At 38.5% G+C, this 15,549-nt stretch overlaps 1 protein-coding gene across 1 annotated transcript in view; it reads left to right on the top strand.

Annotated features, from left to right (window-relative positions):
* The window catches only part of LOC146695404 (protocadherin-15-like), a 224,604-nt gene that overhangs the window by 111,680 nt on the left and 97,375 nt on the right, over window positions 1–15,549 (top strand). The window contains exons 5-11 of the mRNA XM_085477537.1: window positions 4,673–4,833; window positions 5,791–5,946; window positions 6,783–6,902; window positions 6,992–7,102; window positions 10,480–10,650; window positions 13,269–13,377; window positions 13,509–13,621. Coding sequence (XP_085333663.1) covers window positions 4,673–4,833; window positions 5,791–5,946; window positions 6,783–6,902; window positions 6,992–7,102; window positions 10,480–10,650; window positions 13,269–13,377; window positions 13,509–13,621 — 941 coding nt within the window. The remainder of the gene's footprint in view (window positions 1–4,672; window positions 4,834–5,790; window positions 5,947–6,782; window positions 6,903–6,991; window positions 7,103–10,479; window positions 10,651–13,268; window positions 13,378–13,508; window positions 13,622–15,549) is intronic.

The following is a 15,549-nucleotide window of genomic DNA, read 5'->3' as shown; positions in this document are numbered from 1 at the left end:
TTTTTTGCCCCACTGTACACTGTTTTAATTTTGGCAATGTATGCTGCACAGTAGGTCTCTTGACAGGTGGTGATCATGTCTGTGCTGTATGTGTTAATGAGTCTGTGCCTGAGTGAGATCAGGAGTCAGTATGTGGGCATAACAGCGAGACGTGGCAGAGAAGTTACCTTGATATTTTAGAGATTAGGAAGTTTTAAAGAAAGTCAAACAGTGTGGGTTTTCTAAAAGAAATGCCTTATTTTAAAGCTTAGCAGATTTTAAGTGTAAAATCAGACTTTTTGTAAATAGATGTACTGTAAATAGATAGCTTTTAGTTTTTATTTTACATTTAACATGCAGGTAAACCATCCTGCAAAAGGGTGAATATATTTGACAAAATGAAACCTTTGTCTGTTTATATAAGTTTGTATTATTTTTTTCTTCTTTAAATTGTCATGTATTCATAAACAATGGCAAGTGCACAGAACAAGAAATCTTGTCAGACATGCTTCCCTAATGGTGCTTGACCATTTTTAGTACACAGATTATTTGATAGAGAACAATGTAACAGAATACTGCAGCTATTACTATATTTAGTACATAAACATGCGTACATACATACAACACAATTAAAGGAGTTCATAAACATTAAGGAGTTTCAGAGGTTGCATTGCTCTGTGGAATAGAGAGCACCAAAAGTCTCATATTAATAATTGAATTGAATGTGAAATATGGAGGCACGTGCCTCATTTAGTCTTTAGACTGTTCTGTAACATCCAAAATTGGAGCCTCTCTGGACCTCACCCAGGAAGCAGGCATATATTAAGGCCTTGTTTTGTTTTAAAAGCAATCAGTAAGATACCAAAATCAATTCAATTAATAAGTAACTGATGAAGTTATGTCAGTATAGATTTCTTACCTCATTTTAATCCCCAAAAATGAAAATTTAAAAATGAATATCATATGTATTTTTTTTATTTGTTAATTATGCACACAAAGATGGATTAACGATATAATTATGCATTCAGACTCCCAAGGTTTGTACTGGGGGGATTTTCTTTCCCCTTAAATTTCCTTTTTTGTCTTTTTTTTTTTTTTTTGTCTTTTTTTTTTTTTGTAAAAAAAAAAAAAAAGGCAGGATAGCTACTTGTTTGTGTCTTGTTTATCAGATGCCAAGTAGCAAACTAGGTCAGAAATTAGCACTTTTTTGTTATTTTAGTTTATTATGATGGTATTGATATTGCTTGGGCTTAAACTGCAGTAGCAATGCATTTCCTGGAGACAGGTCTGACCAAAGTCATGGTTGAGGAAAGTAAAACCTTGCCTCCCACACAAAGGAGAAAATACATGTAACTGCATATCAAATATTAAAATATATGCAAATGAAATGGATATACTTCTTTCCAGAGATGTTGCAGTATTGCGTTTTAGTGTTGTAAAAAGCCAGTAACTACATAGATAAATAGGCATTTTCATACATACAATTTAGCAATGTTTGGTCACAAAACATTTCTGGGACTGTTCAGAGTTTCTAATGCAAACCTTCAAACACCTGATCTAGTTTAGCTTTTATACTAGCTGACTTTTTATGTGAATTTGTTGTTAGTGTTTTATCCCGCTAATTTCAGAAGAGAGCTGTGCATAATGACTGCAGCTATTTCCACTCAAACTCCTTTCTTCAACAGTATGCCACCATTTCTACGCGTGTGCTTACTGTCTACTCCTATTAAAATGGGGAAAAAAATCTTTTCTTACTGGAGGTCTTTGTGCTAACCACGTTTTTTTTTTAAATAAAAAAAGTACTTGGCAAGTTCTAGTCTCTGGCAACATTTGCAGTGAGCTAACTTCCTGTTTAGCAACTTGTTAATATTTTTATGTGGTTTCTTGTGGCACCATGAACTCATTTTAAAAATGAAAATTGTGGCCTCAACTCAAAGGACTGGACTCCATGCTAATACCAATGAGTGAAACTACCAATGAAACTGACTTTTTTTTTCATACCAAGCTTGGAAACCTATCAGAAATGGGCCTCCACACTTATTTGCTGCCATCATCTATGGATGCCAGCATTATTGATATTTGGGATAAAAGTGAGCTCTCTGTGTTGTCTCTGTGGAGTTGGTCTGCTGTGAAGCCCAGATCAGAGGCGCTTCTGCCCAGAGATGACACTGACTGAGTCACAGGCTACTCAAGAGACTTGTTTTATTTATTTAGTACATACCGTATATAACACATGGCTAGGTCTGCACAGGTCTGACAGACTCTGGCATCTTCTCGATTGATGAGGAGGACAACTTTTTGCTGCGTGACAGAGATTGAGGGAGGGTGTGCTCAAAAAACTAGGAGTTTTGGCTGTCACAGCAGAAAAACTGAAGTTCAATTAACTTGAGAAAGAAAGAAGACTCTCTGTGGCCTCCTTTGTAATATTATCAGCTGCGTAATTTACAACCCGAGAGTTTCAAAAAAAAATGTTGCTCACCACTCAAGTTACTGAGGCAGATATTATGAAAAGCTGTGTTTTAGATTAATGAACCAGCAACAGGGGGCTCTTTTGACTTTTAAATTAAATTCTTAGAAGAACCATTTTTCAGGCTGAGTTTGGCCTAACGGAGACACATAATTTTTGGTCCTTGTGATCACAACACACGGATGCATCAAACCTTGACTACTACAGACGAGGATCGCAGTCATTAATATGAGCATGAAAATGCAGCAGCGGGTATTGTAATTATAATGCAAAAGCTTCCATCGTAACTCCATCTGTGCTCCTTCTTGAGGATCTTCGAGTCTGAGTGACTAATGACTAAATGACTAAACCGGTTTTATGAAATGATAAAGTACAAGATGTTGGGGGCACCAATTAAAAAGCCCATTAAAATACCACCACCCTCTTACGTTTTACAGCTGGTAGATTAGCAAGGCATGTCAAGGGCTTTTAGTCTCTGCAGAATTTCTATGTATACTTGTAAGTTTGTTAGCTCTAAACTTTAGTCACTTTTTCACACTTTGTCACATTTGAAAATCACTGGATTACGTGATCCATGATGTTAGGTACATGTAAAATGTACTGAATGGAAAAGGGTTGGAATTAAGGTAGTGGTTGAAATGTCAGTAAATGATAATGCATGAACACACTGTCAGATGTAAGGTATGTTTGGTCATTAGCTGAGCTGCGGTACTGTGCTAAAATCTTGAGCCAACAACTCATTTCTTTGTGTTTTGCTAGGGACAATACAACATGTGAAATAGGTGCAGGGATTTATTGAAATGTGCAAACATAAGGAAAAAACAAACGTTTGCACAGTACTCTACTTATAAACAATTAATCTTGTATTGCATATGTATAAAGACAAACTGATTGTCTTAAATACAATTCATGTCAGTCATTTAATATTTTTAATCACAATGCGTAAAAAATAAATTTCTCCAAAATTATGTCACAATAGCAGCCATAAAGCAGATAAAGGCAATGGCAGGTTTAGTTTAGACAGCTAGCCATAACAAGGAGAGTGCCACTGAGTGCCTATTGTTGTAATGTTTTAAAGATATGATACATCAAATGTGTTGGTTTAGAAAAGTAAATAAAAAAAAATCGACTTTTTTGAATCCCAAATGTTGTTACAACATGGACAGATCTTCTGGGTGTTAATATTTTTGTGGCTAAAACTAGTAAAAGTCGTAGCAGGATCTCATTTCAAAGCTTTTTCAGGTAAAGCAGTGACTCGTGTTTGGTTCTGGTTGTTTGTGATGGCTGCCACAAAGAATACTCTCACTATGTCACAATATGTGTGTATCTCTCAAGAACCCAAAAAGAAATGAACATAACCGGTGTAACTGTCATGGCCAGTGCAATGACATTTTCTTAAAAAAAAAAAAAAAAAGTTTACCCAATTTCCGTCAGTAAAGTGCCATTTTTCCATATTTGGTGTTTTCAATAAAGCTGTGTTGTGTACATGTTGCTCTAAATAAAACTGCTCAGGGCTTGAGCATCTAGGAGGTGCTGGGGCAGTAGGACGTAGGGTTGGCTGCTAGTTCCTGCATTATTAAGCTTCCAGTATTTTTTTTTTTTTCAAAAATCTAATTTGGCCACTTAGGAGTCAACCAATCCTCAGATTTAACTGGCTTTACAGGATTTGTCCCAGAGGCTGTAGCAAAGTTTAATTACTTGCTGATTAAAAGCCGTAAAATATAAACCAGAAGGTGACTGTGCTCCCAGGGATGATAATTATCAATTTTAGAGATTTGCCTACATAATATGTGGAATAGTCCACAGAGATCTGAGGCAGTATTTTCAGTTATCTAAGGCAGACTTTGAATGTTCATATAAGAGTGAAACTTAAAAATCATTTTATGTTTTTCTTTGCAAAGTTATTTGAGAAAGGATACCCAATATTAAGCACATCACCCATAATAAAAACAAAATTTGTACAGACTGCTGCTGTTAATGTTGGTTGCTGGTTGCCTAATGATGGCCATTTAAAGTTGTATGACCTTCACGTTCCAGCCTATTTGCTTTTAAATATTTTTAAAGCAAAATATTTGACCAGTATGTAGAATGAGTCCTTTAAAAAGCAATTTAATTGCATTTTTTTGACAAACCAGTTTACCGCATAGTATAATAAAATATTATTTAAGGTGAAAATCCTTTTACGTCTTAGTCATTGATTTATTTATGACTGCTCTTCATTTATAGGTACAGTTTTGGTGGAAAACATGCAGATAAATGGCCGTGCCCAAGACCCAGGCAGAACCATCTCATTGACGTTGTTGGATAATTTTGACTACTGGGTGATATTGGAACCAGCACGGCAGAGACTCTACCTCAACAGCACTGGGCGTGTTCTGGACAGAGATGTGAGTACAGTACTGAGGGTTTATTTCTCAGCTTCCTCTTGCCTTAGTTATGCCAAATCATCAATACAGTAAGAAAATAAACCCTTAGCCATTCCAACAAATATGCAGCTGGGAAACAGATGTATGGATAGATGGATTTAGAATAACACAAGATATGGTGTAGCAACAGAGTTGCTTGTAATTTGTGTCAATAGGCCATGGTAATTCACTCTTAGCCTTAAAGTGATTCAATGACAAAAAAACAAAAATGTCCATGTGTCTGTGCAACACATTACAGGTCCTAAGTACATACACACCTGTGTAAATGGTGCAGTAAAGGATCCATGATGCAGGGTGCATAGTATTGCTGTCATAGTGAAAAGGTGTTTTAAAGCATGTGTTCAGATCATACGGACTAAAGAGGAGGAGGTGAATGTGGAGCTATTAACAGGAATATGCCATGAATGCATATAGAATAAATAATAATGGAAGTACATGTGTGGGACAAAGCTCTGCAGCTGAAAAGAAGAGAAGTGATGGAGGGAGCTAGTTAGCCAAATTACACTATGTGGAAAGTTGACCCTTGCTGCTAAACTGAGATGAGCGTAGTAATGGCAGTATGATGAGATGCTGCCTTTCAGTATAGTGTATTTGCACTTTCATCCTTTATAATAGTTTTCTTACACTGCATATTCACAAATAAATATTGGGCTGCCCCTGGTAGCCTAACAAACAATCGCCCTCATTAGGTTTTACCAATGCTATGCAAGCATGATAGCTAACAAGCAGATTTCATACTGGAACTGTGTCGCTTTCCACTGTTGTTATTAAGTATGCCTATTGCTCTTTACAAACTGTCAGATACAATACGCTGTAGGTTATTATGACTCCATTATATAAGAAACATGGGAATTAGAACTCTACAATTTCCACAGTGTTATATAGCATTTTTTTTCTTTCTTGTTATTTGTTTTTCAGCCCCCCAACTCCATCAGTACCATCGTGGTTCAGGTGCAGTGCACAAATCAGCTGGTTGGTACTATCATCTTGCATGAGGTACGGATTGTTGTGAGGGACAGGAATGACAACGCCCCTCGCTTTCAGCAGCCACGCTACTATGTCGCAGTAAACGAGGTAAGGGAGCAATTCCCTGTGCCCCTATGCACGAATCTTAAACACAGTGTACTGTCATGCGTTGCTGTTTGCCAGAAATGTTTGATAACTGTGAGGCAGAGTGGGGCAGATTTTTAAATCTAATGCCTCTTTCCTTTACATCTGAGACAATTTGTCAGACATTTAAAATAATGGTACGACTCAAATGGCTGTTAGTTAATTGTTTGTTGTTAACAGCGTATTATTCATTGCCTATATTTAGTATTTATGTTTAGGCTTTGATATTTACACCATCTGCAACTCGCATACATCTATTCAAATACACCTGCAACACCTGCAGTGATTCAAGATAATGCATCAAATCTTCAGACTTTCTAGTCATATGTTTTTGAGATTAAATGAGAGCTCCCCGCTGAGTTCTAAGCAACCACAACTTCTGTTCTTTGCTGTTCACCCTTTGTGTGCTCTGCATGTTCAAAATTCCTGTCACAGTGTGTTATCATAGCCACGTGCAACTGCCCTAACAGTACAGTGAGTCAGTCTACATTGCTGTCAACTTCCCTGAACAAGATCTCCTGCCCACTGCCTGGTTCTGTGGACTTTGCTAAGGGCTCTTGGGAACAGCAGTGGTTCTCATACTTACTTTTTGTTATTCTGTCAGCAGTGCACGTAAGCTTTCAGACTGCTGCTGACTCCAACATTTTCCCTTTTTTCCCCATTTTTTGGGGATATTAATGGGATGGAGCGGCAGCAGTAATAGCCATATGAATGTTCTTTCTGCTGTAAGTTGACGTTGTACTCACAGGGGGCTGTTAGAGCTGTTGACTTTTCTTTTTCCCTTGCATATTTTTGTCTAGCTCACACCACCTGGAACAACAATTTTCACTGGCTTCTCGGGAAATAATGGTGCTATAGACATTGATGATGGACCTAATGGACATATAGAATACAGCATCATTTACAACCCCGGAGACCCGGTATATGGACAGATCGCACATCATAATAAGCATCTTCTACACAAATGCAGATTTCTTTATTAATCACAGTCCATGGCTTTCTCTTTCAGGCATCTAACAGAACAGTAGCAGTCAGCAACAGCCTTTCAGGAAACATTATTTTGGCAGAGAGACTAAACTACGAGGACAGAACACGGTACCTGGTTTTGGTCCAAGCCAATGTAAGCAAACGCATCTGCATACACAAACAGCCAATACTGAGTTGAGTTGCATGAGTTCAGATTGACGAATGGGGTCATCACGTATAAATAGGCCATGATTTATAGATGCTTTTGAGTGTGTCTGCCTCCACAGTGCACTTGAGGTTAAAGAACTATTGTTGTCACTAAAACCATTTCTCTAAATGTTGTGATATTTTATTTGAATTAGATCAAACTAAATATGAAGCCAGTAGCTTGCTGCTTTGATGAAGTCAGTGTACGCACATTTTGTATTTAATAGAGTATATTCAGGTTGATTGTGATGCAGTGTTGAGAAAAATGAACCCTCCAGGGTTTCATTGCAGCTTTTTTTTTGTTTTATTTTGTTTTGCTTTAAGCTGCCTTCGACATAGTTGGTATACCAGAACAGGTTTGATTTATAATTTATTTAATTATGGATTTTTGGACAAGTGAAGGGGGGGGGGATAATTCTTAATTCAGTATGACTTGCACTGAAGCTTCCTCGCCATTCACTCTGAATGTTTGATGCTGTGTGTTGCTAGTCTCATAATGATGGGCTGTTGCTTTGATTTAGTTGAGTTACTTACTAGTTACTGGTGAAGTGTTATGAAAAGTTTAACTTTTCAGGTGGCAGCGTAGGCACGAGCTGATTTGTGTTGATTCAAGTGATCCAGCACAGGTGGTAGCCAATCACATCAATCAAAGAAACACCCAAGCTGAATGATTCAAAGCCTTCTCGGCCAACATCCAGATCTTAAAATATCGAACCTCTCCCCTGGCAACATGTACCATGATTCATATCATAGTATCTTTTCCTAATTACCCATTACAGAGCCGCTTTCCCTAACAAGCAGCGGTCAAATATAACACCCTATACTGTGAGGTGAAGTGTTGCAGGACAGATAATCATTTAACACTCAACTCGTCCTCTATTCTCTACATTTCCTGCATGAAAGAGCAAAAGACTCAACTCTTTGAACTGGCGAGAGGTCCTCCAGGGGGATTTCATTTTCTCTTGCAAAAGGATGTCAGGGTAAAGAAAAGGAAGAAGACATGGTATTTACTAGAACTCTGCACTGCTTGTGTCAAGAGTTCAATTATACTGAGAACGTAAATCTTTGAAGTGCTGTGCTGCTCACTTCTCTGGATACCACTCAAGGAAGCAACAATACTACGGGGGAATCTTTAAGAGTAGCTGCGCCGCTGTCGGTGTTTTATTGTACAGAGCTGTATTTTTGTGTAAGAAAAGATTCTTAATGAATGTTGATAAGTGCTCTTCAGTCTCATTTAAAGTCTGTAAAGTTGCTATGAAACAAAACATTAAGCAGGTCAGGCATCTAACTTTATAAACGGCGAGATAGTGTTAATTGATATTTCACTCAGAGGGTTTAGGTATGAGAAAAGCCATCTATGAAACTTGTGAGTTGAGTTGTATTGAAATATGCAAAGCATTTATAGAAGAAGTACGACAGTCTTCCATACTTTCTGTAATTTCAGTGCCCAATTCATCCTGCCAGTGTTCCCTGAGTGATTTAAAGATGGTTATTTAAAGTTGTGCAGATGTTTGGAGAAAAAAAATGACACACACCACCTTTAGTATATGGTTGGATACTCATGAGACACCCCGAAGTGATGAAGCTTTTTCTTGTACAGTGAGATATCAGCCCTTTAAAAATTGCCACAGTTGTAGAAAGTGGAAGAAATATGAAGGTGGAAGCTGAAATGCTTTCTGCCGTTGCCAAACAGCAGTGAGGCTATCATTTTAAAACATAGCTGGAGATGATGTAGAGCTGGGCGATATGAGATTTTTTCATATCACGATATGTTTTTTTCATTTCAGGCGATAACGATATCTATCACGATATAAGCCAAATAACTATATTTGTAAGATTTAAATGTGCCGTTGCTCACAAGTAAAATGTGAAATAATCAGCAGCTTGTTTTTAAATATTTATTTCCCATAATAAGTTCAACAGGGTAGATGTACTTAAGGAACATGAGACTTTTTCAGATAAATAAAGGCAAATATTGCAAACTACACAAAAGGCAGCCGCTAAAGCGTTTAAGTTTCAAAATAGAACAAACGAAACAGACTAAATTGTCAATTCCACTTAGAAATAAAGTATTAATTCTAAAAATAAATCTTAGTTTGTTTTACAGAAGAACAGACAAAACTGACTAACTTTTGTCAATATCAAGTAAACTGAGAACTAAAAGGAAATTCTCAATCTCTCCTTGTTGTATAGCTGAGCTTTTCAAACAGTTTTAACAGTTACTTTAGTCTGACAAAAGCCGAATGACGAATTAGCGCTTCCAGTCAGAGACTGAGGCTACGTCCACACGTACACGGGTATTTTTGAAAACGGAGATTTTCCGTTTTCGTTTTAAAAAACAATCCCGTCCACACATAAAGGGAGAAATGAAGGAAAATGCTGCTATGAACATGCCAAAGCAGCAGGTGGCGCTAGATTCCTAACCGTGCAGAAATGTTGGCCAATCAGAAGTCTAGAAGCCTCGGTGGGAAAAAGTAAACAAAGCTGGGGCATAGAAGCAGAACCGAGTCGTATGTGTGGAGGGACAGTAACTGTGTGTATATGTAAGCATTTAAACACTGCAGAGAGTAGAATTAACAGTATTGTAGAAATTCATTTCACCGAAACAATAACGTGGCGCACAGTGTGACGCATGCACCAGTTTATTGTATTTCCAGACTTGCTTTCGGCACAATTTACAGTGCAGGCTACTCTGTTTTTTGTCAGACTTGAAATAGCCGAAATACCTTCACACTACGGAACTTCTATGGCTCTTCCGTTCGACAATCTCTCTGGCATTGGAACCATCATCTGTTTTCTCTTCGGTCACGCTCGGTTGATTTTTCTAGTCGGCACACTCATTTCCTCCATTATGCGCTGGCTCCATTACCCGCTGGCTGCTTCCCAAACAAACACACGTGCGGCTTGGCACTTGTGCTGTACGTAACAAGTCACGCGACGTGACGCTGCGGCTGTGATTGGTTCGGCTCTGCGCTACTGAATTTGGATCGGCTGACCTTTTTTTTTTTTTTTTTTTTTTTTAAGAGGACAAGAGCGGCGAGGTCTATCGCGATAGCTTAATTTCTCTATGAGTAAAAGTTATATCGCGATACATATCGTTATCGTTCTATCGCCCAGCTCTAAGATGATGTATGTCTCGATTCAAGTTGTAAAGACTCGGTCCTAAAGAATTTGCGTAAATGCATGACTAAAGCTTGTCAGGGTGTTCAGGTATATTTCAGGAGATTTCAGTATAGACACATGAGACCAAATCATGAAGTAGTTTTGGATTTTTCGACTGCTTCAGAAAGTTGCTCAATCTGTAGCCATTTGCTTGTCTTCCAGGACCGCGCTCCATTCCCCCCTAACCGACTAACAGCTACCGCAACTTTGACTGTGGATGTCGAGGATGGAGACGACCTGGGTCCCATGTTCCTGCCTTGTGTTTTAGTGAACAACACTCGTGACTGCAACCCCCTCACCTACCATGCTGCTATCCCTGAATTCACTGAACCGGTAAGAGCCAGGCAGACAGGCAAGTGTGAACACACTGCTATTCCACAAGGTCATTTTAACAGATTTCCTCCTGCTAATATATGCATGTTTATGTTTTCATGCATGGAGGCTGGATTTTTACCTGTCATTCTGTATGTGTGCATATGCACAGTATACATGCTATTCAGATTTGTGAGACATTTGTGCCATATGTTCACATTCTTGTTATATGTTAATCTATGTCACGCCTTTTAAATACCCTAATTGCCTCATTATACCTTGTCTTTGCCTCCTCACCTGAAGACAGAGTACAATTTGCAGTTTATTACTGCATTTTGTTTTCCATTGTACTCACAAATTAAACTGAAGCATGAGATGACTTGGGATCACATCTAAAAACCATTGAGGGGAAAAAGAGAGGGAAATTCATATAGACCCGAGGTGGCGAGAGCAACTAGTGCACCAACAGAATTTATGTTAGTCTATACACGATTAGTTGTTTATTTATAAAACATATTTTATATTTGCTGTGTATCTCCATGCATGTAATAGTCATTAGAATGAACAAAAGTGAATCAAGCTGCGGTTTCCTCAGAGGAAGGTAGAAGCGCTCCTTTTATTTTGGACCTTTTTGTGTTGTGGTTAGCTTAAATATCCCCCCATTTATATGGCCATGAATGTGAATCTGCTTTCCAGTAGCCTACTCTTATTCCTGTATATGGTTAATGTTTTTCTTGTTATTTTAAGTATAATTTTCCTAACCAACACACTTATAGTTGGACCAGCTGCATTGTGAGGAATTATCGGATTCATTTAGCTCAGCTCAGGCAGTTGTGAGGAAACGGTTTCATCAAGTATGGCTTAAGTGTACTGTGGTGACATGTTCCGAACATGAGAGATAAATGGAATCAAATTATATTGAATGGAGCCAGAGTGTGACACTAAATAACACAAAATCCTGCAATAAAGACACAGTGGGATATATATAGATGGGTATTTAAAAAAAACAAAACCCTAAAGTTGCGGTTTTTATTTAGGGTGGCATAGTGAGTCACAGTTGTTTGTCCAGACCTTCCATTGATAGTTTGTAATTTATTATTTATGATAAAAGGTTTTCAGACTGTTATGCAAGACACGGCAGCACCAGCTACACAAACCAAAGCTTTTCATCATCTGTTTAGCAGTTTGTTTGTTTTTCCTCCTGTGAACACAGCATGGGTTCACCATACCTCCTTACCCTTTACTGTCGATATACATGCTTATACGACTTCTGATTTGGTCTCTGATTGTTTGGGGGTTTTTTTCTCTTTCTTTTTTTTATTTTTTGGGGGGAATTTTGCAGTGTAACACTAACATGTCTGTCCACTGGGAGAATTGTCTTCTCATAATTGATGAGTGTATTGTAATTAATCACAATAGCTAGACAGACATTATTAAGTTGATTTGTATTTATTTTCTGCCCTGGGGGGATATAATGTGGGCTCTGGAGTCCCCTGGATAATGACTGCTGAGGGAGGGTATTATAGCTAATCATCATTGTGCAGAGCTAGGGGGATTTGATTTAGCGCACCTCCAGACATTGTAAAAGCGAGAGGGTTGGTTGGGGAGGGGTGTAAGGATTACTCCAGAGCTGATGGATATAAATATACCCCCTCAGGGAGGGATTCTTCTTCCAATGAGCTGTTAGCCATGTGCCTATCTACACTAAGGAAGTTTAGCAGTGGCCCCTTAGCATACACGCACATACTGTGTCAGCCATATGGAGGCGTTTTGCATGAGGAAAGGTATTCTTAAATGTGATGTGCTAAACATATTCCCACTTAACCATATGTTGATGCAAATGCATAAAGGTAAAGCCAAGGTAGTTAGTGCTGATGATGTATGAGTGTGCATAAGCGGGGGAAATTATCCTAAAGCACCACTAGCAGATTATCTTTTATGTCCAACACTATCAGGTACATTTACATGCATGGAAATAAGAAATCTATAAGCTTCGGTTCATTGTTTTCCTTATTCTTATCATTATGTTATGGTGCTTACCAACAAGCTTACTGAAGTATATAGCCAGCAGGTTATATATTTTTTTCTAAAGGTGAGAAGAAGAGTTGATACTATCAAAATGTGGGGAAGGAACACATGGCTGTAGCTTTCTACATTTCTAGTGTTATTCACTAGAGGCGCAAAAGAAAAGCCAGCAAGGCACAGCACTGCACAATAACAGCAGTTCTCCTATCAGTTAATATTAATAAGTGCTATAGTGTATAAGCAGGTGGAACTGAGGCGACGTCTAATCACAGCGGCTCTACTTTAAGGCTGAAAGCGTAGAGTAGCTTCTCTGGAGAATGCTGTTTTTATGTGGAAGAGCAGAGTTGCGAGGACTGTGCAAAACATCACATAAGATTATACAGCAACCAAAATATTGATATAGAGCACACAGAAAACTTTCTGGGGCAGATCTTTTTTTTTAAAGAGGAATTTTCTATTGCAGAACAGTTTCCGGGTTTTTTTTTTTGCTCTGCATAAAAATGCAGTCAGAGTTATTTTAGGTGATCCATGCAACAGTGAGATCTAGAGGAAATTAATCAATCTGCATTTTGATTATGTTGCTGTATTGTTGACTCAGCCACCCCTTGTTGCAGAGCAAACTGAACCCACTGAATGTTACCCCTCCGATCCGTGCTGTGGACATGGACAGAAATATACAGCCCCCAAGTGCCAGACCAAACATTCTCTACTACATCCTAGTTGGTAGGTTCATCACGTATTTTCATTGATTTTTACACTTTTAATGTCTTTGGCTGAGCTGATGCCATGATTTTCCTTTTTAATATTTCTTCTGGGGTTGATTCTACCATAAATGTTCTTATTTTATATTGCAGGTGAACCAAACACATATGCAGCATATTTCTCTTTGAACAAAACCACTGCAGAAATGCGCGTCCTGCAGCCAATCAGCCGGGACTTGTATCAAAAGTTTACATTAGTCATCAAGGTAAAGTATAAAAGTATATTTGACTTATTCATTCCTCGAAAGTTGAATTGTTTCAATCTGCCCTACACAGACACAGTTCTTGAGAAATCTCATTAAACTTAACCTCAATACAAAGCCTGTTCACTACATTTATGTAACAGTGCAGTGTAATGTTAGTAATTACGACAAATTGCATTTGCAAAAATTTGCAGTAAATTAGTGTCAACTATTAGACATGCGCAGTCCTACAAGGATTGTTAAAACATTTACCGTGATAGAGCCTCATTGTCTGTTTCATCAGCTAAAGGTAAAATATTGATTTCTCTCCTTCCTTCACATTAGGCAAACAACACTACTTTATTCAAGATTTCAATTCTCTTCTATTTTTAATGGGCTTTTGCGAGATTAAGTTTGACTCATCTCTTAAAAACTTTAGCGTGCACCCTTACCTGTTCTACCCAGATAACCTCTGTCCTGAAGGCCATTAACCTTATCTTTAGCTCCTTAGGAGCTGGGGGTGAAAAATCTGTTATGATTTATGGACTTAGCAGGACAGGCTGCTGTGCCTTCATGAATCTTAATTTAGAGCATAGTCAGGAATTGCCTATGTGCTGCTGGTGCAGCAGTGCAGATGAACTTTCCATCTACCCATCACTAACCTCTAGACACCTCTGAGCAGTGTGTAACGTGCTATTTACTGGGATAGCTGGGGAGCAAAGAGATGAGAGGAAGATTTCCACAAGAAGAAGGGAGGCTGATCATATGAGAAGCTTTCTGCATGTCTTTGGGATGATTGTGCATAGCTTGAGGAAAGGAGACGGTTCAGAGGAGAAGGAGGAAAAGACCAAGAGAGATAGAGAGAGAGAGACGTGTCTGGAAGATGGTAGATGGAGCCTCATCTACCTGATTCATGTACAGGGCAAGGAATGATTATTCTAGGATTCAAAGGAGCAGGTGAGTAAGAATTAGACTTTTGTGCCTTGAAGGTTCTGCATAGTTAATGCTTTAGGTAAGGTAACAGTTAAATAATCAGGAGCCTATTTTAGACAACATGTGCTTTATGTTTTAAAAGTCATCACTGATGTTGACTTAGGTACATCTACTAAGGTGACTGCGGTGAGATTAAGCCAAATGTCAAAGGCAGACGTGACGGCTTGGTGAAAGTAAGAGAATGAAGAAATGGCACTCTAAATCATGAGGGAACACTGTATGTGAAGTGTATGTTATGGCTGTCAATGACAGCATTTTTGTTTTTTCCCTCAGGCGTTTGTGTGAGCAGATTGGATCTCTGGGTCAGTATAGTGCTGGTGTTCTTATTATCACTTTGATAAGGGGATAAGTAGAAGATGTTTGGGGAAGAGAATCTGACATGAGATTGTGATTGAAATAATAACAGGTATGAATCTCAGCTGGAGGGAAGCTCAACTGAATATGCTACAAGTGGGTTTTTTTTCTTTTCCCCATAGTAAGCTATACACATAAGGCAGTAAACATGAAGTCATGGGGAACCTGCTGTTTACAATTTTGCAGTACAAGCGCTTACATTTCTTATAATTGGCACTCTGCAACACAAGCCCAGTGAAATTGAGCTAATGTGCTGAATTAGTTCCAGGTCATGGCCTGAACTGATGTTCCCTTAGTCCCCCACTCCTTCTGTATTTTCAAAGCCTTAATGTTTCTGAAGCATCCCAGTGTGGGTGGCAAAAGTGACATATGTACTTAGGAGGCGAAAGATTGTAGTGACAGCCTGACCAGACCGCATTCATTAAGTTTCCTCTTACTGGGACATGGCAGTGTCAGATTCGACTCTAGTGTAAGTTCAGCTTCATTAGGTTTTGTGCAGTTTGAATGGCTGAGACAACATACTGATTTATGGAAATGTACTATGTTACTAAAGTGGCCATGTCACCCACCAGCCGTGCAGCAAAATGAAGTGGAAGGATTGTTTA

This window comes from Copadichromis virginalis, linkage group LG13 (assembly GCF_057382275.1).
Source record: "Copadichromis virginalis isolate Kocher_CV1m ecotype Utaka linkage group LG13, C_Virginalis_male_GT1.1, whole genome shotgun sequence".
NCBI lineage: Eukaryota > Metazoa > Chordata > Actinopteri > Cichliformes > Cichlidae > Copadichromis > Copadichromis virginalis.
This window is presented reverse-complemented; position numbering and strand designations above follow the sequence as displayed.